This window comes from Natator depressus, chromosome 7, assembly GCF_965152275.1.
Source record: "Natator depressus isolate rNatDep1 chromosome 7, rNatDep2.hap1, whole genome shotgun sequence".
NCBI lineage: Eukaryota > Metazoa > Chordata > Testudines > Cheloniidae > Natator > Natator depressus.
The window spans coordinates 43,978,517-44,005,301 of record NC_134240.1 but is presented as its reverse complement, the minus strand read 5'-3'; the positions used below and the strand labels follow the sequence as shown (position 1 = coordinate 44,005,301).

Sequence of the window (26,785 nt, the reverse complement as noted above, 5' to 3'; positions counted from 1 at the left end):
ATCCGTATCTCCCCACAATACAGAAGCATTGAGGCATGCCTGCCTGGTAGACATTTTGCTTACTCCTTGTTTTGATGCCACGATCATTCCATAAGGGTATGAGAGCATTCCAAATGCAGAGCTGGACTTGGCTATGTGATGGATAATCTCCTCAATTGTGGCATTCTGTGATAGCATACTCCCTGGGTAACAAAAATTCTCCACAGACCTGTGTAGCCAATGATTTTAGTTTATTATTCATTTATTGTGTGATGTTATATTTAATCAATGTTTGTCATATATAATCATTGTATGTTAGAGTTAATTTGTAGGATTATAAAAGTATAAGATTGATCAGTATTTAGAAGAATCATGTATTAGACATAAGTAAGACAAGCTGAAACGCAAGAACTGGTAGGCCGAGGCCTGCAAGATTTAGCTTGGCTATTTTAGGCCTTGGAGACCAGAAATGATGACATAAGACAATGACTGAAAAATAACCCGATGCCCGAAGATTATGGGGGGTGGGGTAGGAATGGTACCAAGTGGTGGTAATGTGCAAAATTACCCAGAAGATTAATATTAGATCATAAAAATACTGTAAAGGTGCCTCTGTCTCCGAAATGTGTCTTAACCACAGGATACAGATTGTGCGTCAGTGCCAATGAGACTAAGGGGAATTTACACAGCCTATAGAAAATTGGGGTCTCTTAAGTTTCCAGGGAACACCAAGCAATAAGAGAAAAGAGGGTTGACCCTTTTATGGGCATGTACAGAATGTAGGTATAGACAGAATCATCCTATAAAAAGGAGATGCCCATAACGGGAAAATTGAGCTCCCTAAGGGAGACTCCAGCAGGAACCATCCCTCTTCTGTTGATCAAACTATGAGCGACCTATCAGACCCAAACACTATTGTTAAGGATGTGAGCATAACTATATTTGTAACTTGTGTATAGGTTTGTATAGAATTTCTATATACTTGGGTAATAACTTTAATTGTAACTTTTTAATAAAAGTTATAAGACAGTTTGTACCTTGTACTTGTGAATGTATATGTGGTCACTACCCTTGGTCTGTGTGTTCTTAGAGACTCTGAATCTAAAGCAAGTAGCAGAGGTAACCTTCACTCTGTTTTAAAAAAAAAAAAAAAAAAATGAGGAGTCCTTGTGACACCTTAGAGACTAACAAATTTATTTGGGCATAAGCTTTCGTGAGCTACAGCTCACTTCATCGGATGTATGAAGTAAAAGATACAGGAGCAGGTATAAATACATGAAAGGCTGTGGGTTGCTTTACCAAGTGTTAGGTCAGTCTAACGAGATAAATCAATTAACAGCAGGATACCAAGGGAGTAGAAATCTCTTTTGAAGTAGTAAGAGAGTGGCCCATTACGGACAGTTGACAAGAAGGTGTGAGTAACAGTAGGGAGAAATTAGTATTGGAGAAATTAAGTTTAGGTTTTGCAATGATCCAACCACTCCCGTCTTTATTCAGGCCTAATCTGATGGTATCTAGTTTGCAAATTAATTCCAGTTCTGCAGCTTCACGGTGGAGTCTGTTTTTGAAGTTTTTTTGTTGTTGAAGAATTGCCACTTTGAGATCTGTTATTGAGTGACCTGAGAGATTGAAGTGTTCTCCTACTGGTTTTTGAATGTTATGATTCCTGCTGTCAGATTTGTGTCGATTTATTCTTTTGCATAGAGACTGTCCGGTTTGGCCAGTGTACATGGCAGAGGGGCATTGCTGGCACATGATGGCATATATCACATCGGTAGATGTGCAGGTGAACGAGCCCCGGATGGTGTGGCTGATGTGGTTAGGTCCTATGATGGTGTCCCTTGAATAGATATGTGGACAGAGTTGGCACTGGGGTTTGCTACAGGGATTGGTTCCTGGGTTAGTGTTTCTGTGGTGTGGTGTATAGTTGCTGGTGAGTATTTGTTTCAGGTTGGGGGGCTGTCTGTAAGTGAGGACTGGCCTGTCTCCCAAGATCTGAGAGAGTGATGGGTTGTCCTTCAGGATTGGTTGTAGATTCTTGATGATCATAGAATATCAGGGTTGGAAGGGACCTCAGGAGGTCATCTAGTCCAACCACCTGCTCAGAGCAGGACCAATCCCCAGTTTTTGCCCCAGATCCCTAAATGGCCCCCTCAAGGATTGAACTCACAACCCTGGGTTTAGCAGGCCAATGCTCAAACCAGTGAGCTATCCCTTCTCCCTGGATGCACTGGAGAGGTTTTAGTTAGAGGCTGTAGGTGACGGCTAGTGGTGTTTTGTTACGTTCTTTGTTGGGCCTGTCTTGTAGTAGGTGACTTCTCGGTACCCTTCTGGCTCTGTTAATCTGTTTCTTCACTTCACCAGGTGGGTATTGCAGTTTTAAGAATGCTTGATAGAGATCCTGTAGGTATTTGTCTCTGTCTGAGGGATCGTCGCAAATGCGGTTGTATATTAGAGCTTGGCTGTAGACAATGGATCATGTGATGTGTCCTGGATGGAAGCTGGAGGCATGTAGGTAAGTATAGCGGTCAGTAGGTTTCCAGTATAGGGTGGTGTTTATGTGACCATTGCTTATTAGCACTGTAGTGTCCAGGAAGTGGATCTCTTGTGTGGACTGGACCAGGCTGAGGTTGATGGTAGGGTGGAAATCGTTGAAATCTTGGTGGAATTCCTCAAGGGCCTCCTTCCTTTGGGTCCAGATGATGAAGATGTTCTCAATGTAGCGCAAGTAGAATAGGGGCATAATGGGATGAGAGTTGAGGAAGCGTTGTTCTAAGTCAGCCATAAAAAAGTTGGCATATTGAGGGGTCATGCGGGTACGCATAGCAGTCCCACTGACTTGAAGGTATAAATTGTCCCCAAATCTGAAGTAGTTGTGGATGAGGACAAAGTCACAAAGTTCAGCCACCAGGTTTGCCATGATGGTATCGGGGATGCTATTCCTGATGTCTTGTAGTCCATCTTTGTGTGGAACGTTAGTGTAGAGGGCTTTTACATCCATAGTGGCTAGGATGGTGTTTTCTGGAAGATCATCAAGGGATTGTAGCTTCCTCAGGAAGTCAGTGGTGTCTCGGAGATAGCTGGGAGTGCTGGTAGCATAGGGCCTGAGGAGAGAGTCCTGAATGTCATGAAATGCATCCATGAGCATAGCCAAACAAAGGATAGAAAGAGTGGAAACCAGTATGCAACCTTGTTTGGAGCTGTTGATGTCAGGAAAGGGGTTTGATGGTGACTGGCACATCAGGTGCGAGCTCATCCCAAGGCCCCAGGCCTCACTGAACACTTACAAATGCAGAGCTGGAAACCAGTCTTGCTTACCTGTGTGTTAGTGTAATCAAAATAGATAATAGATCTTAAGTTGAAAAGAGTGTGTTTAGTGTTTAGACTTTTATACGATGCTTGTAGAACACTGCATGTATTGATCTCTTATAACCTCTGTAGCCCATGGTATAAAGTTACATTGAGTGTTTGCATTGTAAACCTCTGTAATTGGGTGACTCGCCAAACAAAAAGCATTAATTAAGGTAAAGTGCTTGTCCTGCATACCAGATGTCCCATTGAAGGCAACTGAGGTATTGTATAGCATCAAAGGACAGAAGCCCTGTTTACTGACTGCATTGCTAACTCCATCCAGGAAGGAGAGACCTATGCATGAACTCCTCTCATCAGTTTTAGCTCTGGAGTGGAGGGGATAAAAATCTCTGACAAGGAGAAACTGAATCTCGTCTATGCTGTCTGGACTATGAGGAGCAAAGATTCCTAAACATAAGCAAAGAGACCCCCGTACAGCTTGATATGGTTTAGCCCTGAAAGATATTTTGAATTGAGATGACTACAACAGTCACCTTTTGAATTACAGACTGAAATTCATTTGCGTATATATGCTTGCTTGCTTTAACATGTAAATAACTCTCATTTCTTTTTCCTAGTTAATAAACCTTTAGTTAGCTTAGTACAGGATTGGCTATAAGCATTGTCTTTGGTGTGAGATCTAAGATACAAATTGACCTGGGGTAAGTGACTGGTCTCTTGGGACTGGGAGTAGCCTGAATATTGTGATCTTTGGTGCAAGTGATCATTTATCACATAGTCCAGCTTTACTGGGTGGCAAGATAGGCTGGAGTGTCCAAGGGGACTGTCTGTGACTCCATTATAAGACTATTATAGTACTTCGGGATTTCACATTTGTTACCAGATAGGTGAAATCTAATTCTAGAACATACAACCAATTTGGGGTGTCTGTCCTGCTTTTTGACAGTCTGCCCTGAGCATGGCGCACTCGATTGTGAGCCACTCCAGGCAATGTGACACATATCTTACCATTTTCCACTATTCTGGCTCTCATCTCATCATGGAAGGACTAAATGACAGAAAGGAACATTGGAGGGCATCCAGAGATGAGCAAAAGTCACCAGCGTCCCTCATGATTTACAGAGTCAAAAGCTTTAGTGAAGTTGACAACCACCATAAAAAGATCACATCTTTGCTCCAAATGGATGGACAGTTTTTTTTTTTTTTTAGTTTACTTCTCAGTCATGCTTCCAACATTTCCAGGAAAGCAGTTAATCCTCTTCCACAATGCCCATTACAAGCAGAGCTTGCACTAGTCCCCTATTTTATGAGACAATAACAGCAATCAAGCAGGGATGTCACAAGGAAAAGCACCTGCACGAGGTGGCAGTCCAGCAGAGATCTGTAAGCAGGGTGACTACCATACTGCAAGGCATCTAACATGGCTCTTCCACATTATCTGGGAGCAAGAATCAGTGCCACTGGACTTCAAGGATGCTGAAGTTGTCTGCCTCTATAAACGTAATGGTGATAAGGAAAACTGCAGTAATCATTATGCATTTCCCTACACTGTGTTGTGGGGGAAAATTCTTGCACAACTCATAATGGGTAGACTTAACACCGTCTGACTCTCAATGTGGATTTTGGTCTGGTCAGGGCACTGTAGACATGAGATTTGTACTTAAAGCAAAAATTTCCTCTTTCTTTAATGATTACACTTAGTTTCCAAGTTTGACACAGTGACTCTTTTCTTTGTAGCTCTTTTAGTATAATATTTACTGACTTCTGCAGAGGAAACTGATTTTAGAAATGCTCCCTTGTTGAAATGTTGCTGTGTTCCTCAGGCTTCTGTGGGTTCCTCTCACTAACCACTGTCCCAGACTACTTAGAAAATTGCTCTGATGACATCTGACACAGGCTGCTGTTGCACTTTTAAAATGAAACACAAGTTATTTCCTCGTTTTGGAATATTGACCAGAACTATGCAAATATTAGCTGAGGGAGCTGCTCAGATTTATCAGCTACTGCTGTTTTCTGACGCTGCCTGCCAGCCTGCCTCCCTTCTGTTTGCTCTGCTCAGCACAAAGCGCCTTGGGAGGCAGGCCAGGTAGTGGGGATGGGAGAAGTGGGCTCCAAAGGAGAGATGGAGCTCTGCATGAGTGGGACTTTGGCATGGTGGATTGACTGGGGCTTTAGGGTCACACAGGGTTTCTGCAATGAAGTGTGGGGGAGGAGTACAGGGAGATCCCGGTGATTCAGCACAGAGACATTAGCGCACCAAGATCATGCTGTAGTACTAGTAACTTGGTGCACTGGAGAATTGAGATTGCATCATTGAATACCCTTCACCTGCTGACATCTTGGCAGAGAAGCACTGGGCTATCCCCACCTCAGGCTGCATGCACAATCCTAATCATCCATCCTTTCTCCATCCCATCCACACTGGTCCCTTCTGCCTCCTCCCTCATGCCAGTTGCAGCTACACATTTATAGCAGGGAGTGAAGAAATGCAGTAACGCAGCATGAGGATTGGGTTACATTTAAGAGGGACAGATCAGTTGAGACATGTCCATTTTACATTAACAGGTTTCTCTGTCTTGTTTGGGGAAAAAAAAACTGATAAAAAGATAATTGGATTGATGTTCTGATATGCTCTATGTGCTTCACTGATCTGAGCAGATGAGGGCTACAATCCCAATATTACCAGTTCTCACAATATTTGATGTCTCTGAAAGCACCAGCTCCTGCAGATACATGATTGTGTGAATCTCAACTTGGTGGGCATTTTATTTAAAATGTCTAGTTCTTGTAGTTTGGGAGTAGAAGCTTGAAAATGTGACTTCTAAGGGCTTGGAAAGCAAATAGAGCCCCAAATAGATATGCTTTTTCAAAGTCACTTTTAAAGTTCATCATTATTTCTTTTTCTGGGGTGGAGGTGCTGATTCATGATTTTTGAATGTTTGGGGTTGCATTACTGTCAGCCTTTTACCTTTTGAAAATGTAACCGTGTATATGTTCACAGTTTCCTGCTGTTGCTGACGATCTTCTCTTTTATCCTCTGCCTCTCTTCCCTCCTCCCCGCCATTATTTGGAAACTGTAGTATAGACTCTCCCCTTTGGTCACTAACTCCAAGTGCTACTTCTAGAAGTACCAGTTTAACAAAAAAAAGAGGGGATTGACCATTTTAAAATGAAAGCAGACTGAAGGGTTTAAAAATAGTCCCTCCCTCAGTCAGATTTAATAAATGAAGGGGGAGAAGGAAGTGGACTGAAGTTTAAAATTGAAGTTAGAAAAAGAAGTGAAGTCCATTACACTTAGGACAAGGAAAGATAACTTTCTTGGTCTCTCACTTGTATGCGACTAAAAACTAGGTGACTCCTCGGAGTCCAAACTTTCGTAAATCTGTATTTTAAAACCACTTAAACATTATTTTGAATGTATAGAGAGAGGTACAAAGGGTGGATTACTCCTTAAAAGAAGAGGGGTGGTGTTTTTAAAGTGGCCTAGAAGCCAGATTTTAGGGGCATTTAGGTGCCTGAAGATGCAGATAAGTGCCTAGTGGGATTTTCAGAAGCGGTCTCTTTGGGTACCTAAATACCATTTGAAAATCTGGCTCAAACTGATTTAAGTACTTTTGAAAATTTTACACATTGTCCTTAACTGCTTCTCACTAAAACACCTACTGTAGTTCTTTTTACACATGGCTATTTGGTATTGAGGAGCTGGGTATCTTAAATTAAAAACAGGTTTCAGAGTAACAGCCGTGTTAGTCTGTATTCGCAAAAAGAAAAGGAGTACTTTTGGCACCTTAGAGACTAACCAATTTATTTGAGCATAAGCTTTCGTGAGCTACAGCATATGCACAAATAAATTGGTTAGTCTCTAAGGTGCCACTTTTTAAATTAAAAAGTAAATGAGAAACTTCTAGTAACCTCTAAAGTAGCACCTATCAATCTATATTGAGGAATAAGTGTTTGATTTTGACTGAGTTAAAATTATACTAATACTTTTTGTCTGAAGACTCTTGAACCTCAGCATTGTAGCTCTCATCTATAAATGTTTTTGTTTTACAGGGGCCAGCTACCTGTGTTGCCTTCTCAAGAACTGGGGACTTTTTTGCTTCTGGAGGGTCAGATGAACAGGTGTGTGATGTATCTGCCTAATCTGACATCTCTAAACTCTGTTTTCTAGATTCTTGATGTAACTGAGTGAACAGAAAATGTGTCTAATTATGATGCAGAAAAATCAAGTGTGTTTGGAACTATGTAGTTTGGGGAGGAGGGGATAAATTAGCATGACCCTTTAAGATGATCGCATTTGAAAATTGGCTAAAATTGAGAAAGTTGTATGTCTAAGGTTAGGGAATGAAATTATAGATGGAGTATCTCCTCTGGAGCATTTGTAAGGTGAATCAAGATGTAAGAGGAAATAGAAGAAAATAATCCAATAGAATATAGTTACTACATACAGGAGAAGTTTTTGAGTGTCCAATCGGCACTTTACTGTAAAGCACCTTTCCACTCAAGGTAAAGAGCTCTCTATACACTAAGCATCATGCCAAGAGGTAGGTCAATATTGTACCCATTCCTCATGGATAAACTGAAGCAGAGGAAGGGTTGTTATTCAAACAGTTTGAGAAGGCTTGCAGGGTGAAATTCTGGCTCTGTTAAAGTTCTGCCTTTGCCTTCAGTGGGATATCACTCTCATTTTCCTCTGACCGCTCGAGAGATTGAGTAGGCAGGCATGTGTGGTGGGGCAAGGTGACAGTTATGCAGGTTTTCATTCTCTCATGTTCTTTGTGTTGGTCTATATTCCTTATTAATGTTCCTTTATAATAGCTTCTGATTATTTTCCTCCCTGTTGTCTATATGAGGCTTATATCAACATGTAAGCCCCATGTTTCTGAATCCCTTTGAATTGGCTTGCTTTCTTCCTTACTTGCTTTCTTCAATGTTATCCTCTTAAGGAAAAAAAAATTCTACCCTCAACTCATGACATAGTTTCTGTCCCATCCCCTCTTCTCCCCCCTCCCATTTCTCCCCCGCCCCCTGAAGCACTGCTAGGAAATGGAACATGTCTTTTTGTAAAGGTTACTTTACTACTTCAATAAGATATTTTTTCTTTTTAGCCTTTAAACAGCATCTTTTGAGACGCTGATCTGATTATTTGCCCCCCTTTTTCTTGCATTGTTAAATAATAAGGGGTAATTTTGTTAAGGTTTTACTTGTAGTTTTGCTTTTGAAATAATTACCTAACTCTGTGTGTTTATAAAGAGATTAATAGAAATAGCAAGATGGCTGTAGTGTGGCTTTTCTGCTAATATTGATTTTTTTTCTGAAGAAACTGGGGTGTTATTGAAAGCTGTAGTAATGATACACTTCAAAAATAGTAACCATATGAAAATATTGTTATATAATCATTAAAAACATTCATAACTTTTGAGATGCCTGTAAGTGACTTTTTTAACACATCTCAATTTCCAATTTAAAGCAATATGAAGAAAGTGGACAGTATTAACTGTTTTTCTCTCCATTACACAACTGGATGACTTGTGTGGTAACCTGGATATGTGGTGGTTTTTTCCCTTTAATTGTAAGTTGCAAAGGTTTCTTGGATTCCTTTATTTGGTTTTGAATTTGTATATTTTTTCATATGAAGCAATCACTGTTGTATCTGGCAGCTAGTCCTTTTTTTCTCAGAGATGACATTTCTCATGTCTAGAAATATCTCTTGCTACTGGTAAGCTGGGAAACCAAATTATAATACTTGATCTTTTCTTTTTTTCCAAAGGGTCCTACTCATCTAGCTTTTCTGGTATAACTCCCAGTTTTATACCTTTTTTGAAAAATCCTCCCTTTTGGCTGTAATTTTCTGTACTTAATATCAGCCCAGAGGTGAATTTGAGAGTGTCTGTGTGTGCATGTGCAAAACTTTAATGCAAGGAGGAAGAAATAACTCTTAAACTGTGTATATTTAAAGTCTTCTGCACACTTCTGTTATGAATGTGTTCAATAAAAATTTCCTCTAAGGTTAGAATTAAAATGCTATTTATGGAAGTTAAATACATAATGTCTATAGCCTGATCCTGCAAAGTTTTATACGCATTCTTGACTTTATGCGTTGAGTTATTCTGTGTGGATATAAGCCTGGATATAAGTCTTTTGGGGGTTTCAGGTTATACACAAAGGTGTCTTTCTATTTTGGCTCCTGTTTCACAATTGCATGATCAGTTTCTGTAACTATGGAAGTATAATGTGAAATACAATTAATATTTCTAAAAACATGGAAATAAAACTGTGAACAGCTTTTTACACCACAAATACTTTTGTATTTAATTAGTTGCTAAAATAAACTCCATAAACGTTAAATCCTACAAATATTTAATGTCCTTTTATTTGTTGAATAGCTTAAAATATTTTAAACACGTACCAACTTAAATAGGAATCCTAGTTCCATGGGATACTCGACCCAAGGGAGGTCAGAAAAGGCCATTATCTTTTGAGAACTCAAACGATGGGCTTGTCCACACAAACAATTTTGCAGTTTGCTGGGTGTGACTCTACTTCTCACTAGCCTGCTGTGGACTGACTGAACATGTGGATGTTACTGATGCATGTTAACACGTGTTGATCTAATCCCATTTCACAGAGGAGTAGATCAAAGCACATTAACATATTGTTAATGCGCATCAGTAGGGTCCATACAGACAGGCTAGTCCATGGCACACTAGTTGTGGGTTAGATTCACGCCCCAGCTTGCAGCAAACTAAATGTTTATGTAGACAAGCCCTATGCAACTTGTCTGTTGAATAACATCTTTCTGATGTTGCCAAAGCCTATTATATTGCTCTTTGCTGGCAAAGCTTTCCTCTCAGAACTCTGGGTGTGCTGACACTTTTCCAGACTGCCAGCAAAATTAATGTATATGTGTAAATTGAGGTTTTAAAAAGGTTTAATTTTAGTCAGCTGGTTTTTATTCTGCAGGTGATGGTATGGAAAACTAACGTTGATGCTGCTGATTATGGAGATGTATTGAAAACTCAGAAGTATGCCACTAATGTAACAGGAACTCTTCACAATCTGGTAGGTCAGACCATCTTACATTTAACATTGATGATTATTGTTGACGTTTTGACTTCCCTAGTTTACCTACCTATACAATATATTTGAGAGGAGACACTAGTTTTTCTTTGAAGCTTTGTGGGGAGAGCTATCTTCTCTCTTCCCTACCAGCTGATCTCCCTGTTTCAAGTCATTACCAGGTGAAGCTAAATTCTAATCAAGTGCCCTAACAATAACTCTTCAGAGGACACTCTTGAAATCTGTGTGAGCACCGCTCACTGATATTCTTTCTAACACTTTTAGCTTTTGCGTAGATTGTGAGCCAGCTATTTCCCTTTTCAATGAGAAAACTCAGAGGATATTTAATGAGCATTACCTACACCTTTCAAAGTGTCTGGCTGTATTTCAGGCTGCAGAGTCGTCGATACTTTAGAGGGAGTGCAGAGAACAGGTCAATTTATCAAGTGGTCCATCCCCTATCATTCAGTCACAGCTTTTGGCAGTCAGACTTAGGGACACCAAGAGCATGGGACTGGGTCCCTGACTTTTTTGGCTAATATCCACTAATGGACCTATCCTCCATGAACTTATCTAAATCTTTTTTGAACCCAGTTATGTTTTTGGCCGTTGTGACGTCCCCTGGCATCGAGTTCCACAGGTTGAGTGTGCATTATGTGAAGAACTAGTACTTTGTTTTAAGCCTGCTGCCTATTAATTTAATTGAATGACCCCTGCTTCTTGTTTTATATGAAGCCGCAAATAACACTTTTTTCCTCACACTGTTCATAATTTTAGAGACATCTATCATATCCCCCCTTAGCTGTCACTTTACGAAAATGAACTAGATGATTTTAGACTATTAATAATCTTCCCTAATTTCAGATGGCCTGCCACCCCCCAACCCTGCTGCCCTTTCACACATTAAAAACAGTGTGTCACTGCAAAAGAAGCAGGCGTACCAGGCAGAACCTCTCCTCTCTTTACTCAGCCCTCTCTCCCCCCACCTCCTCTCCTGCCCCGAAGTTCCAATGGCCACTGGTTGTGCTGGCCGTTGTTGTGTGCATGCTTGTGTCTGGAAGATCAGCTCTTCACTCCATGTTAAGAGGAGTTGCAGTCACTTTGTTCCTTTCTTTCTCAGAGACAGTGGAGACTTCTTTGCTCGACTGGACAGAGGAGCAGGGGGAAGCAACACTTCCAAGGAAAGCAGCATAACCTATCTGTTAAAGTCGCTGCATTCCAAAAGTATTAAACCAGTGAAAATTGCATATACTGGAGTGAAGCATAACTAGATGCAGAGTGAAGTTTTAGTGTGAGGCCTTGTGACAGGGAAACTTTTAAGAAAAATATTACACCATTGCAACATGTGGGAAGAACTGTGGGAGCACTGGCATGGTGTTTAACCACAGTGTCTTCTAGACTTGCTGTGACCATGGTTAGAAGACATCTTGGTTAAAAACACTCAGGTGCCTTTCCATGCTAGCACTACTGCTGGTGGAACTGCATGGGGGTTAGCAAGAGTGGAAGTTAAGAAAAACACTAGTTGACACAGTCTGAGAATGGATAGTCCATTAAAACAATTCAGGACTTCCATGCCACATCTCTGTGATCTCAGTCCCAGTAGAAATTCTGCTATATCATGGGAATTGGTTAAAATATGTTCTAGCATTGCCATGTGGATGAGAGACAGCTCTGATCCTCAGCAGAACAGTGGACCTTAGGATAAATCTTGGCCCCATTGAAATCAGTAGCAAAACCCCCTTGACTACAGTGGTTACAGGATTGCACTCATGGTCTTCAGGGTTGTCACTGTTCTTACCATGTGTATAACAATCATACTGTGAACAGGTGAATTGCAACATGGTTATAAATATAGTGAAGGCAGGACCTACACGAGTGCTTTATCAGTGGATTTGCTACACATAATCAAAATTATGGTCTTGTCCTTTTTTGTTTCAAAATAAAAACGCTCAACAGCCTCAGTTTTCAGTATCCTGATATACATTGGGTTACAAAGAATATTTCATTTTAAGAATCCATAGTTCTCCTGTTACAGGTTGGACTGTAAGAGGATGAGAGAAACACATTTTTCCTTGCGAAGAGCCCAAGCACTGATTTAAATTCCATAGGTTGTCTAGCTTTAAAATTGATGTGAAATGGTCTGTAAAGCATAGCAGGTATGGTTGTTGAAAAGAGGTTAATGATTCTGGAGGTGGTTTGATTTTTTATTTTAAGTGATTGTAAATAGCTTGAACACAGAGCCCTTGTTTCCATAACATTGCACTTGCACATCAGTTTGATGACTTCTTATCCTTAAAAGCTATTTTTGGATAATACTCTCTTTAAAGGTAAAATCTGTTTGTTTTTGTTTTTTTTTAAAGCACTTTCTTATAACTCCAGTTTGTTGCAAGCATTAAAACTGAGATATGTTCAGCCTTCTTTATATATAAGGGCTGTGTTTTGTCTCAGGCAAGCTAGAGTGGTTTAAAAACAAGATATTTCTGCAGATAAATTTTGTTATGATTTTGAGAACTTATAGTTTCCTTCCTCCCCTTATCCTTGTGCTCAACCCACCTCTCAAAAATTTTACAAAATCAAACTTTAAAACTGCAGTTTTTGTTTTTCTTGTAAGTAGCTTTTGATTTCCCGATTAAGAACAATAACTTCGCCCACTAAAAAGGGAAGCTGCTTAATCTTTTCCACCACTGCTGCATGACTGTACTAAAAATTTTGTTTTTTTAAAAAAGGCTGTCTGCAGAACCCTTTAACTTTGTTACTGAGTTATCCCTTCAAGGGCTGTTGTCAATTATTCCTTACCAATACTGCCGATACACTTAGGCATTATACTTCAGGACTTCCTGCGTCATTTTGCCTTTCACCTAAATCAATAAATGTTTCCTAATGAGAGTTTGTGCTATAAAGTCCTGCTACTTTATTAAGCATTGTATACTGACCAAAGTAGAGGTAATGTAAACAAAAACAGAACATGTAATGCCAGATAGCTCTTCTGGCAGCCTCCTTGAGAGAGGAGAAGCAGGTTAGCACGAGTGATGGATATAAGAAGAAATGAGTGATTGCATGTTAAGTTATACATGACTCTTCTATCTTCCGACTACTCTTTGCAACAGACTACTTGAGATCAAACTGGCCTGACATTGCATCATGGTGGTGGACACAAAACAGAACTTGATCTAAAAATGACTTCCCTTCTGATCCTGGGAGTAGGGGGGGAATAAAATTGCTGCATCCTTTATAAGATATCAGCTAGTTGAGCCAGACTTTAGGGACCTTGGCTATAAAGGAAGGATGGGCTTCACCTAAATCAAAATGTAACCTGACTGCTGGCATGTAAAATTAAAAAGGTTGTAGAGGATTTTTTAAACTAAGGGCTGGGGAAAAGCCAATGGGTGCAGACGAGCACATGGTTCAGACAGACACATCCCCGAGGGGAGAATCTATTAATGGGGATTTTCTATATTCTAGCAAAAAGGAGAGGGTAGAATTTGATAAAGTACAGGTAGGAATTGAAGATAAACAGTCTAAAAGAGAATCCCATTCAATTACATCACATGAAAGCAGACAACTAAATGTTGATGATAGATTTCGTAAGTGCCTGTGTACAAATGCTGGAAGTCTAAATATTAAGATAGGTGAATTTGAGTGCCTGGTATTAATGAGGATATCGATAGACATCACAGAAATTTGGTGGAACAATGTTAATCAATGGGACACGGTACTATCTGGGTACAAAAAATACAGGAATGACAGAGTAAGTTGTGCTGGTGAAGGAGTGGCACTGTCTGTGAGAGAAAGTATAGAGTTAAATGTAGTAAAAATCTTAAATGAATCAAACTGTACCATAGAATCTGTATGGATAGAAATTCCATGTTTGAATAATAAGAGCATAGTAGTAGGAATATACTACCGACCACCTGACGAGGATGATGGTGGTTTTAAAATTCTCGGGGAGCTTGGAGAGGCTATAAAAATAGAAAACTCAGTAATAATGGGAGATTTCAACTATCACCATATTGACTGGGTACCTCAGGACCGGTTGTAGATATAAAATTTCTAGACACCATTAATGACTACTTCTTGGAACAGCTAGTCCTGGAACCCACAAGGGGAGATACAATTCTTGATTTAGTCCTAAATGGCACACAGGATCTGGTTCAAGAGTACATATAGCTGAACCGCTCAGTAATGACCATAATGCAGTTAATTTTAACGTCCTTCAAGGGGGGGTGGAGCCCAAAGAAGCCCTCCACAGTAGTATTTACTTGAAAAAGGGGAAGTACACAAAAATGAGGAAGCTAATTAAATTGAAATTAAAAGGAACAGTCATGAGTGAAATGTCTGCAAACTACATAGAAACATTTTAAAAATACCATTATAGAGGCTCAAATTAAATCTATATCCCAAATTAAAAAATGTTAAGAGGGCCAAAAAAATGCCACCAAGGCTAAACAGAGTTAAAAAGGAGATTAGAGGCAAAAATGCATCCTTTACAAATTGGAAGTCAACTCCTACTGAGAAAAATAAAGGAGCATGTTGAGCAAGTCAAATATAAAAGTATAATTAGTCAACCCAAAAAAGAATTTTGAAGAGCAACTAGCAAACTACTCAAAAACTAACAGCAAAAAAATTAAGTACATCAGAAGCAGGCAGCCTGCTAAACAACAGTGGGGGCCATTGGACGATCGAGGTGCTGAAGGAGCACTCAAGGAAGACAAGTCCATTGCGGAGAAGCTAAATGCATTATTTGCATCTGTCTTCACTGCAGTGGATGTGAGGGAGATTCCCATACCTGAGGAATTTGGTGACAAATCTAAGGAACTATCCCAGAATGAGGTGTCAGTAGAGGAGGTTTTGGAACAAATTGGTAAATTAAACAGTAATAAGTGACCAGGACCAGATGGTATTCACCAGCAGTTCTGAAGGAAGTCAGATATGAAATTGCAGAACTACTAGCTGTGCTATGTAACCTGTCTCTTGAATCAGCTTCAGTTCCAGTTGACTGGAGGATAGCTAATGTGACACCAGTTTTTAAAAAAAGGCAGATGACTCTGGCAATTACAGGCCAGTAAGCCTAACTTCATTACCAAGCATATAGGTTGAAGCTATATTAGGGAACAGATTTATCAGGCACATAGATTAATACAGTATAATGGGGAAGAGTCAACATGGCTTTTGTGAAGGGAAATCATGCCTCATCATGTTGTTAGAATTCTTTGAGGGAATCAACAAACGTGGATCCAGTGGATATAGTGTACTTGGACTTTCAGAAAGCCTTTGACAATATCCCTCACCAAAGGCTCTTAAGCAAACTGAGCAATCATGGGATAAGAGGAAGGGTCCTTTCATGGATCAGTAACTGGTTGAAAGATAGGAAAGAAAGGCTAGGAATAAATTGTCAGTCTTCGGAATAGAGAGAAGTAATTACCTGTGTTCCCCAGGGATCTGTACTGGGGCTGGGGCTGGTCAGTGTATCCATAAATGATCTGGAAAAAGGGGTAAACCGTGAGGTGGCAAAGCTTGCTGGTGATACAAAATTATGCAAGATAGCTAAGTTCAAAGCAGACTGCAAAGAGTTACAAAGGGATCTCACAAAACTGGGTGACTGGGCAACAAAATGGCATGTGAAATTCACTGTTGATAAATGGAAAGTAATGCACACTGGAAAACATAATCCCAACTATATGTACAAAATGATGGGGTCTAAGTTAGCTGTTATCACTGAAGAAAGAGGTATTGGAATTATTGTAGATAGTTTTCTGAAAACATCTGCTCAATGTGCATTGGCAGTCAAGAAAGCTAACAATGTTAGGAACCATTAGGAAAGGGATAGATGGTGGTGGTAGCAGCATTGCATTAATTCCCTGAGACCCAAATCGGGATCAGGGCATCTCACTAGGTGCTTTCTAAGCTCCTAGGAAGATATGGTTCTAGGCACAAGCAGCTTAGTTTTAGATCTCAATCCTGTAAATGCTTCAGCACTCAACTTTAAGCATGTGACTAGTGAGTGAAGTCCAAGGGGCTACTTACATGCCTAAAGCTAACCATGCATGTAAGCAGTTATAGGATTGGGGTCTGAAGAAAGAGTTTAGAATTGAAGGTCTGGATCCTGCAAATGACTCCAAATGGATAGATGCTTATGCCTCTGCAGAGGCCGCTTGAATCAGTGGGGCTCACTGTGGGCACAGGAGTCTGTGCGTATGACAGGATGAGGCCTAAAGAACATATTTCCATCTTCTTGGAACATGTGATCTGAAATCTTTAATCCTATAATTTATTCTTCACAGAGAGTTGATCACACTGTCATAATTTCTTCTCAGTACAAAGGAAGCATATTGATGGGATGTAATTCCCTTACATTACTGACGTGATTTTACTAGCATATGTATTTCATTATATGATATATTTGTTGGTATTATTTTCCAGATTCTAGGAAGACTATGTATAGTAAATTCTTTGAAGAGCAAATGCTGAACAATTGATATCACATTGGCATTTGGAAACTGCTTAGATATTTATCTGTATTTGTGCATTAAAAAGGGTGGTGGTGAACAAAATTGTGGGTTTTAAGCTAAGTTTGTAAATATAACTTTTCATACATACGAAAATAAGGAAAATTCAGTATCTTAAATAGACTTTTTTTCTTAAGCTCAAATATTGGCCTTTGTTTAGGCATGTTAGCATCTAAGTTTTGAAGTATGTGATATTACTGCAGTGCAGGAGTTACACTAGATAAGGCTGAGATGGAATTTAGAATGTACAGCTGTATTTTCTGCTGATTTTTACTTTCTGAAAGCCCTGCTTTTTGTCTGATGCTTGCGAAGCTTGCTCTAGGCCCTTCCGTGAAACTCTTTTTACTGTGAGGAAAGTTTTACGCACTATGGGACATGGGGAGACATGGTCTTGAGTGAGGGATTTTTAAAAGTGTGAAGATGTGAGCGTATGATGATGAACATGGCAAAAGGTAAGATTATCACTGATGGCAGAGGAAGTGTGCTATACCTCTTCAGATGTGATTTTTGCAGCCATATGAGTCAAATACTTATTTTTTTTAAAAAAAAACAACAAATATAGTGTATACGTATTCCAGAATGAGTCCTGGTGCCTTTGGTCTGTCTGCAGAATCTTGGTTTTTGAAATAAATAGGCTTTGCAGAATTCAGTTATTTTTAATCATTTCAACAGCTAATCCCGATGCTTTTTTGTAAGCATTTTTTCTGTTATCTATTTACATTTTTAAAGTTGGGGAAAATTATCGAGGGGGGGTCACACAATAATTATTTAATGACTGTAGATGTTGAGATTCAAAAATTTAAATCTTTATGACCATAAAAACAAATATTTCAACATCACATGTCAAAATATACAAAGTAAGTGTCGTTAAACTCTTAAGATCTTAAGCAGCGTTTTCTTCCTTTCTGGACCTAAATTTGGTTATTGGTGAAATATTTTTTCTTCATTTTGTGTGTACAATGAAAAAGACATTTACCAGTAAACATCTAATCCTTCCAAGCCTAGAAATGTTATGGATGTGTTTAAATAGCACAGCCAGCAAATGTATTAAATTAGTTGCCGTAACTTAGAACAACACATCTGGATATGACTGAGTGTTTCAGGTGTGCCTATTTGGAAGACTGAACTTATGTATTCAGATGTGCAAAATTAGTCTCAAAGCTTCATGCTTCCACTCTAACAAATAGTCCTCTTATCCTTCTTAAATTGTAATTTGTGTGGGTGTAGCTGTGGATGGATGGGTGTGTATACCCACACACCCTCTACATGTCTTAAGGGGAACACTGCTCAGTAAAACATTTTCCAATAGTAATCTTAATTTTCAATTTGTGTTTAACAGTTTGTGAAATTTAGAAGCTAATGGTATAGCAAACTCACGAACAATAGTGGTATAGTTGCAGTACATTCTAACCAAAGGGACAGTAGCTTGTTCTCTTCCTAAACCGATGCTTTTCTGGTCTGAGCACACTTGACCTGACCTTATCTTGTTGGAAAAGCTAAGTAAGTTTGGAACTCTTCCTTCACTAGTGGATTTAATACTTCCTCCCATGGTCGCTTACTCAGTGAATGTCTTAATTCCTCAGCATCTGTCATTCTAAAATGGCCGTCCGTAAAAGGGGCTGGGACATCTTCCTATAGAAGCGTTAATGTTGATTCTTAGTGACTTCAGGAAAAATGGCTCTACCTTGTAAGTTGGATAAAATCCTTCCCAAACAACGAAGAAACTGAATAATTTTAAACAGCCCGAGTGAATAGTCATTGGCTCTACCTTTTTATCTCTGCTGCATGCTTCCATGTTATCTTTGCCATCTAAGTTCATTCACTTTCATATGCTTAACTGCGATATCTTTCATGTTGTTGTCTCTTGTTTCTTTTTTTAATATTATTTTTGAAATGCAATATGTGCCAAGGCATCAAACCATTACTTTCAAATACATTTTACTTACTAGTTACTCATTATAATGATGATGTAGAAGTAAAGCATATAGTTCATCAAGATTTGTGACTTACTTTTTGTGTGATTAATTTATTAATTTTCATAAAGAGGCAAACAGTAAAAATACAAACAGGTAAATCACTCAGTTTGTATGCCAGCAAATACTGCACATTTCACAGATTATCGAACAATATTATGCAATTATGCGTCTTTTCAATGTGTCTGGTCTTGCAACTTTGACAATACAAAATTAGAGAATATTACTCAGACATAACATGTTAAGGTGGGGTAACAATAATAAACAAAATGACATGCACAAATTGGCAAAAAGGGGAAGAGAGGATAGGCCAGGAGGGGGAAGACGTGGGGAAAAAAGTGAGAAGTCAGCTCAAATAATTCTAAGCTTCCATTCCACCTAACTCAGCATTCCTTATTCAGATATATCAAGAAATGGAGGTCCAAATTTATTTGAATTCATATCATTGCTCTCGACAATTGATAAGCTATCTTTTTTTTTTTTTTTTTTTTTTTTTTGCTGCTAACTCAGGTTGAATAGCACTGCTCTGTTCTGGGCATAAGCCTACTTCTTCATTTTTGTAAAATCATGTGCTTAGTAATCATTGGAGCTCTCAAGAACCAACATCTTTGTGGTGGAGTTAAACTCAGCATAGCAGGTATATACCCTAGGATATAATTTTCGGCTGAGGTTTGGTTGCTCAAGCCAAGCACTGTTTCCATTCTTGTGTCCACCTCTTTCCATAGCTGCCTGGCTACTGGACGGTCCCATAGCATTTACATCAGGCTTCCTTTTTCTTTATTACAGCGCCAGCAAATATCAGAAGACAAGGCCCCCATCTTTTACAGTATCTGTGGCGTCCAATACATTTTGAATAGAATCTTTTGCGGTGTCATTTGTAGCCTGAGATCCACAGAAACATTTTTAACATTCTGTAATATGCTCTGCCACTGAGGTTCTTTTAAGGACTGTCATAACTCCCCTTCCCATGCTCTCACAAAAAACTCCAGACCAATGGAAGTCCTCTTCCTTAGTAAAGCATACGCAGTGGACATGGGCCTGTGGAGTTTATGAAGTATTTCCAAAGTTCCCAGTAGATCTAAGGCCTCTGGAAGTCCTAGGGCATCTGGACCAAATTGATGCATTATCAAGTGTTTTAGTTATTATCAAGTATTGCCATTCCACTGAGATTGGCAGGTCATCTAGTTGCTTAAGTCCATGGCTCTCAACCTTTCCAGACTACTGTACCCCTTTCAGGAGTTTGAATAGTCTTGCATGCCCCAAGTTTCACCTCCCTTAAAAACTGCTTGCTTACAAAATCAGACACAAAAATACAAAAGTGTCACAGCATGCTATGACTAAAAAAATTGCTTACTTTCTCATGTTTTAGCATATAATAAAATAAATCAATTGGAATGTAAATATTGTACTTAAATTTCAGTGTATAGTATATAGAGCAGTATAAACAAGTCATTGTTTAAATTTTTAGTTTGTACTGACTTCGCTAGTGCTTTTTGTGTAGCCTGTTGTAAAACTAGTCAAATATCTAGATGAGTTGATGTACCCCAAGAAGACATCTGCGTACTCCTGGTTGAGAACCACTGGTTTAAGTGTTAGAAAAGATATACAGCTCTCATCCATGACTAATTGGGAAATCCATATGATGCCTGCTCAGCCAGTTCTTCTAAATTATAGTTTTTTCCCCAATTTGCAAGTTTGGGTTACCCCAGATAGATGCTCTTCCAAAATGGTGAGGATGAAATTGGTACCCCTTAGCTAGGATGGCCCAGACCCTTCATGTAGCCTCCACAGCAGGCACCTTATTTTTCTCCACTGGAAAAAGATGAATGGAGCAGACCCCCAGAGGGAACTGGATGCATCAATACTAGGGCTGTCAAGCAATTAAAAAAATTAATTGTGATTAATTGTGCGGTTAAACAATAATAGAATACAATTTATTTAGATATTTTTGGGTGTTTTTTACATTTTTAAATATATTGATTTCAGTTACAACACAGAATTCACTGAATGCATCCGATGAAGTGAGCTGTAGCTCACGAAAGCTTAGGCTCAAATAAATTGGTTAGTCTCTAAGGTGCCACAAGTACTCCTTTTCTTTTTGCGAATACAGACTAACACGGCTGCTACACAGAATACAAAGTATACTGTGGTCACTTTATTTTTATTACAAATATTTGTACTGTAAAAAAAAAATTGTATTTTTCAGTTCACCTAATACAAGTACTGTAGAGCAATCTCTTTATCATGAAAGCTGAACTTACAAATGTAGATTTATGTACAAAAACCCCCTGCATTCAAAAATAAACCATTGTAAAACTTAAGAGCCTACAAGTCCACACAGTCCTACTTGTTCAGCCAATCGCTCAAACAAGTTTGTTTACATTTGCAGGAGATAATGCTGCCCACTTCTTGTTTACAATGTCATCTGAAAGTGAGAACAGGCTTTCTCATGGCACTTCTTTAGCCAGTGTCACAAGATATTTCTGTACCAGATGCTTTAACCACCATTCCAGAGGATATGCATCCATGCTGATGGTGGGTTCTGCTCGATAATGATCCAAAGCAGTGCGGACTGACACACATTCATTTTCATCATCTGAGTCAGATGCCACCAGCAGAAGGTTGATTTTTGGTTCAAGTTCTATAGTTTCCACATCAAAGGGTTGCTCTTTTAAGACTTCTAAAAGTATGCTCCACACCTTGTCCCTCTCAGATTTGGAAAGCACTTCAGATTCTTAAGCCTTGGGTCGAGTGCTGTAGCTATTTTTAGAAATCTTACATTGGTACCTTCTTTGCATTTCGTCAAATCTGCAGTGAAAGTGTTCTTAAAACAAACGTGCTGGGTCATCATCTGAGACTGCTATAACATGAAATATATGGCAGAATGTGGGTAAAACAGCAGGAGACGTACAATTCTCCCCCAAGGAGTTGAGACACAAATTTAAGAAGTGCATTTTTTTTTTTTTTTTAAACAAGCATCCTCAGCATGGAAGCATGTCCTCTGGAATGGTGGCCAAAGCATGAAGGGGCATATGAATGTATAGCACATCTGGCACGTAAATATCTTGCGACGCCGGCTACAACAGTGCCATGGGAACACCTGTTTTCACTTTCAGGTGACATTGTTTTGTTTTTGAGTGCAGTTATATAACCAAAAAAAAAAAAATCTACATCTGTAAGTTGCATTTTCACAATAAAGAGATTGCACTACAGTACTTGTATGAGGTTAGTTGAAAAATACTATCTTTTATCATTTTTACAGTGCAAATATGTATAATAAGAAAATATAAAGTGAGCACTGTACACTTTGTATTCTGTGTCTGAAATAAATATATTTGAAAATGTATAAAAACATCCAAAAATATTTAATACATTTCAATTGGTATTCTATTATTTAACCATGCGATTAAAACTGTGATCAATTGCAATTAATTTTTTTTAATAGCGATTAATTTTTCTGAGTTAATTGCGTGAGTTAACTGCGATTAATCGACAGCCCTAATCAGTACCCATTCAGTTTCCACGCATGCGAGTATACTGGGGTTAGCATGCTTCGCCCACTTTGACATCTGACACAATAAAAGCATAATAGTAATTTTATAGGTCTGGAAGCCCATCCCTACCCAGACTAAAGATAGCTGGAGTTTTTTAAATGGTAGTCACAGGCATTGACCTGGACCCCACAGAAAAGCTCTCATAATGTTGTTAAATTGTCTAGAATAAGATGGAAGGATATTTACAGGTAGGCTATTTAGAATACAGACGAGCCTAGGCAGAGAATATTCATTTTTATTGTATTAACCCTTCCCCACAGGCTCAGGGAGAGAGGATGCCACCTATTTGTATCACTAGTTATATGAGAGAAAATAGTTCATTAATGTTTCTTGGTACTTTTATATCCAGGTACTTGATTGCATCAGTTTGCCTATGAAAATTCCATTCAGAAAAAGCCCTACATGATAACCAGGAGATTTCCAATAGTTTCAGTTTTTCCCAATTTAGTTAGTACTAGATACTGCTCTGAATTTTTAAATTAGTAATAGGAGAGCTGGAATAGTGGTTTCTGGTTTGAATATATACCAAAGAACATCATCTGCATAGAACATCAATTTATATTCCATGGAATCAGTTATATGCCTCGGGTATCTAGATGAGCCCATATAGCTACTGCCAGGGGCTCAAGAGCTAAATCAAAAAGCAGTGGAAGTAACAGGCACCCTTGCCTAGTATCCTGGAGGAGGCTAAGATCTATGATTTTACAGACTTCCCAAATCCAAACTACCTGTCTCATTTTACTCCCAGCTAAATCTGTGTAGTGTTGTATCATTTTCTTTTCCACATTTGCCCTGTGGTCTGTCACATTGCTCTCATTGCTGAGTGCTGCATTCATTCCATTATCCAGTCATTCTTTATGTAAGTAAATTCTTCCTGAATTACTCATATGTCATATGTTTTTTCTGTTCTGACCTCTTGGTTTTCAAATTAGTAACTATCTCTAATTTTGGCATCAGCTCATACTTCCCTTTTAGCATTTTTTTTTTCTACTTGCTGTCGCATCCCCTCTTGGCGTGAATTTTCATCTAGCTGCATGGAGCTAGAACTCCCATTAACAGGTAATGCCCTGCACGATCAGATGTGAATATATACTGTACCTTGCCCTTCAGATAAATTGCTGCTCTATTCTACAGGAAAAGCCAAAAACACTACACTGAATAGGAGTGATAGTGCAATGTTTGATTACTGTAGAATTGTGCAGTGGGAGTCTTATGCCCCTCCTCTGGTGTTGCTCCACTTAGAGGATGACAGTCTACTACTGCTCTCAGTTACTCTGTTAGCTCAGTGCAATGGATCTAAAGGTTCCAACCCTGCTGATGACCTTTGTAGGTGTCAGCATGATGCCACATGATGGAATTTCTGTTTCTTCTTCGAGAACATGTTTCCCTAACCTTATGCTCTGGAGTGGCTGAAACTTTCAAAAAATTCAGCCTGAGGCAGGCAGGCAGACACCATGGAAAATTTCAGCACAAATGATTAAAATTTGACAATGTTGGTTATAAGCAGCTGAAAACAGGGATCTGATCATGGAAAGTGTCAGACATCTGTAACTGTAGATATCACTCCTTGTGTCACCTATAATAAATTGGGGGAGTCTTCTGTTTTCAAACTAGATTTGATCGTAGCAGCTTTATCTTTCTTTGTGGAAAACGTGCATCTTCAAAACGTGTGCATTAAAGGAACAAAGACCTCTAAAAGTTTTGTACAGCACTAGAACTGTCAATATATTAGCAGATAACTATGCAATGTATGGCAGACCTTTCTTGCAATACTTACACAAACGTCTCCGATCGGGGTAGGTCCTGGACAATTGGAAAAAGGCAAATATAGTGCCAATCTTTAAAAAAGGGAAGAAGGAGAACCCAGGGAACTACAGAGTCACCTCAGTCCCTAGAAAAATCATGGAGCAGGTCTTCAAGGAAACCATTTTGAAGCAGTTGGAGGAGAGGAAGGTGATCAGGAACAATCAACATGGATTCACCAAGGGCAAGTCATGCCTGACCAACCTGATTGCCTTCTACGATGAGATAACTGGCTCTGTAGATATGGGGAAAGGAGGGGATGTGATATATCTGGACTTTAGCAAAGCTTTTGATACGGTCTCCCACAGTATTCTTGACAGCAAGTTAAAAAAGTATGGATTGGATGAATGGACTGTAAGGTGGATAGAGAGCTGGCTAGATTGTCAGGCTCAACGGGTAGTGATCAATGGCTTGATGTCTAGTTGGCAGCCGGTATCAAGCGGAGTGCCCCAGGTGTCGGTCCTGGGGCTGGTTTTGTTCAACATCTTTATTAATAGGTTTCAGAGTAACAGCCGTGTTAGTCTGTATTCGTAAAAAGAAAAAAGAAAAGAAGTACTTGTGGCACCTTAGAGACTAACCAGTTTATTTGCGCATGAGCTTTCGTGAGCTACAGCTCACTTCATCGGATGCATAGCATATCGTGGAAACTGCAGAAGACATTATATACACACAGAGACCATGAAACAAAACTTCCTCCCACCCCACTCTCCTGCTGGTAACAGCTTATCTAAAGTGATCATCAAGGAGGGCCATTTCCAGCACAAATCCAGGTTTTCTCACCCTTCCCCCCCCCCCCACAGACACACATACAAACTCACTCTCCTGCTGGTAATAGCCCATCCCTCTTTGAAACCTCTCTTTATAATGCGCATGATAATCAAGGTGGGTCATTTCCAGCACTAATCCAGGTTTTCTCACCCCCCCCCCCACACACCCCCCTCCAAAAACCACACACACAAACTCACTCTCCTGCTGGCAATAGCTCATCTTACAATGTGCCACAAGTACTTCTTTTCTTTCATCTTTATTAATGAGATGGATCGCTGCAAACTTGCTGAGGGTGCAGAGGGCAACGAAAATTATTAGGGGGCTGGGGCACATGACTTCCAAGGAGAGGCTGAGGGAATTGGGCTTGTTTAGTCTGCAGAAGAGAAGAGTGAGGGGGGATTTGATAGCAGCCTTCAACTACCTGAAGGGGGGTTCCAGGGAGGATGGAGCTCGGCTGTTCTCAGTGGTGGCAGATGATCGAACAAGGAGCAATGGTCTCAAGTTGCAGTGGGGGGTCTAGGTTGGATATTTAGGAAACACTATTTCACTATGAGGGTGGTGAAGCACTGGAATGGGTTACCTAGGGAGGTGGTGGACTCTCCATTCATAGAGGTTTTTAAGGCTGGGCTTGACAAAGCCCTGGCTGGGATGATTTAGTTGGGATTGGTCCTGCTTTGAGCAGGGGGTTGGACTAGATGACCTCCTGAGGTCTCTTCCAATCCAGTCTTCTATGATTCTGCTTCTATAGTTTTAATGTACTGTTTTCAATTCCTACAAATCTTTTTACTGGCCTGTATTAAACTGTGGTATCTGACAAGCTGTGATGCTTAAAGAACCATTGCCAGGGTTGAGTGAAGTCACATTATGAAAATCTCATTGTTTCACTTTTCCTGGGTTTTTATTTCCCATCCTTGCTGATTAATAAAAACTCCGTGGAGAAGCTTCTAATTAAATAAAAAGAATGTATAATGGATGTTCACACTTGGGTGCATGCTTTCTGCAGATGATGGAATTAGAGCATTGCAAGTTCAGTTCTTCAACATCCTCAGCATTGGGTAATACAGGACTAAGTCTTACTGAAGTATTTCAGTGAACAGATATAATATTAATTGATAGTGCAAACATTAATGAAATAAAACAAACTTACTACCCAGAAGCCTTACAAAAACACAAGCAATATTCTTTCAGCGTCAGGTCTTTGTTTCCATCTTTCGCTAAGAGAGAGGATGCCCATGAGACGGGTTAAGATTTGCAGTGCCATATTTTGGGCTTCTTTGCCTTCTTTCATGCGGCCTTAAGGCACTGATATATCACAGCAGATGCAACCTTTAGCTGTAAAGTGCTGGAAGCACTTGTTCCTGAACAATCTTTCTTCTTCGAGATGTGTGTCCCTGTGGGTGCTCCACTTTACGTGTTTGTGCGCCCATGCGCTCGTAGTCGGAGACTTTTGGTAGCAGTGCCCAGTTGGGTCGCACATGCGTGGTCCCTGCCTCGCAGGCAGTTAACTGACGCTGTGCGACCAACCCCCACTCAGTTCCTTCTCTACCGCCCTTGGCTAGGAGTCAGAGCAAGCAGCTAACTATTGTAGTTAATTAGTTACAGTCAGTTACTTAGTTTCCTTGTTAGCAGCTACTTAGCTTGTTTCCCTTTTCTTTTCTCCTTGGTTTAAAAAAAAACCAACCACCTCACGGCCAGGAACTTCAGAAAAACAACATTTTGAGAGCGAAAGCCCCCCTTCCCAACGGGAATGCCCGGTTTCCCGGGCTTTCAGCGCCTTGCCTCCAGGCTCACAGTGCCTGTCCCTGACAGCCAAGTTTGGTGTGTTTGCTGC

General features: G+C 39.7%; 1 protein-coding gene across 2 annotated transcripts in view; it reads left to right on the top strand.

Annotated features, from left to right (window-relative positions):
• Window positions 1-26,785, top strand: part of POC1A (POC1 centriolar protein A) — a 103,253-nt gene that overhangs the window by 44,636 nt on the left and 31,832 nt on the right. For both annotated transcript variants that reach the window (XM_074958270.1, XM_074958271.1), the window contains exons 8-9: window positions 7,345-7,413; window positions 10,255-10,353. In XM_074958270.1, coding sequence (XP_074814371.1) covers window positions 7,345-7,413; window positions 10,255-10,353 — 168 coding nt within the window. The remainder of the gene's footprint in view (window positions 1-7,344; window positions 7,414-10,254; window positions 10,354-26,785) is intronic.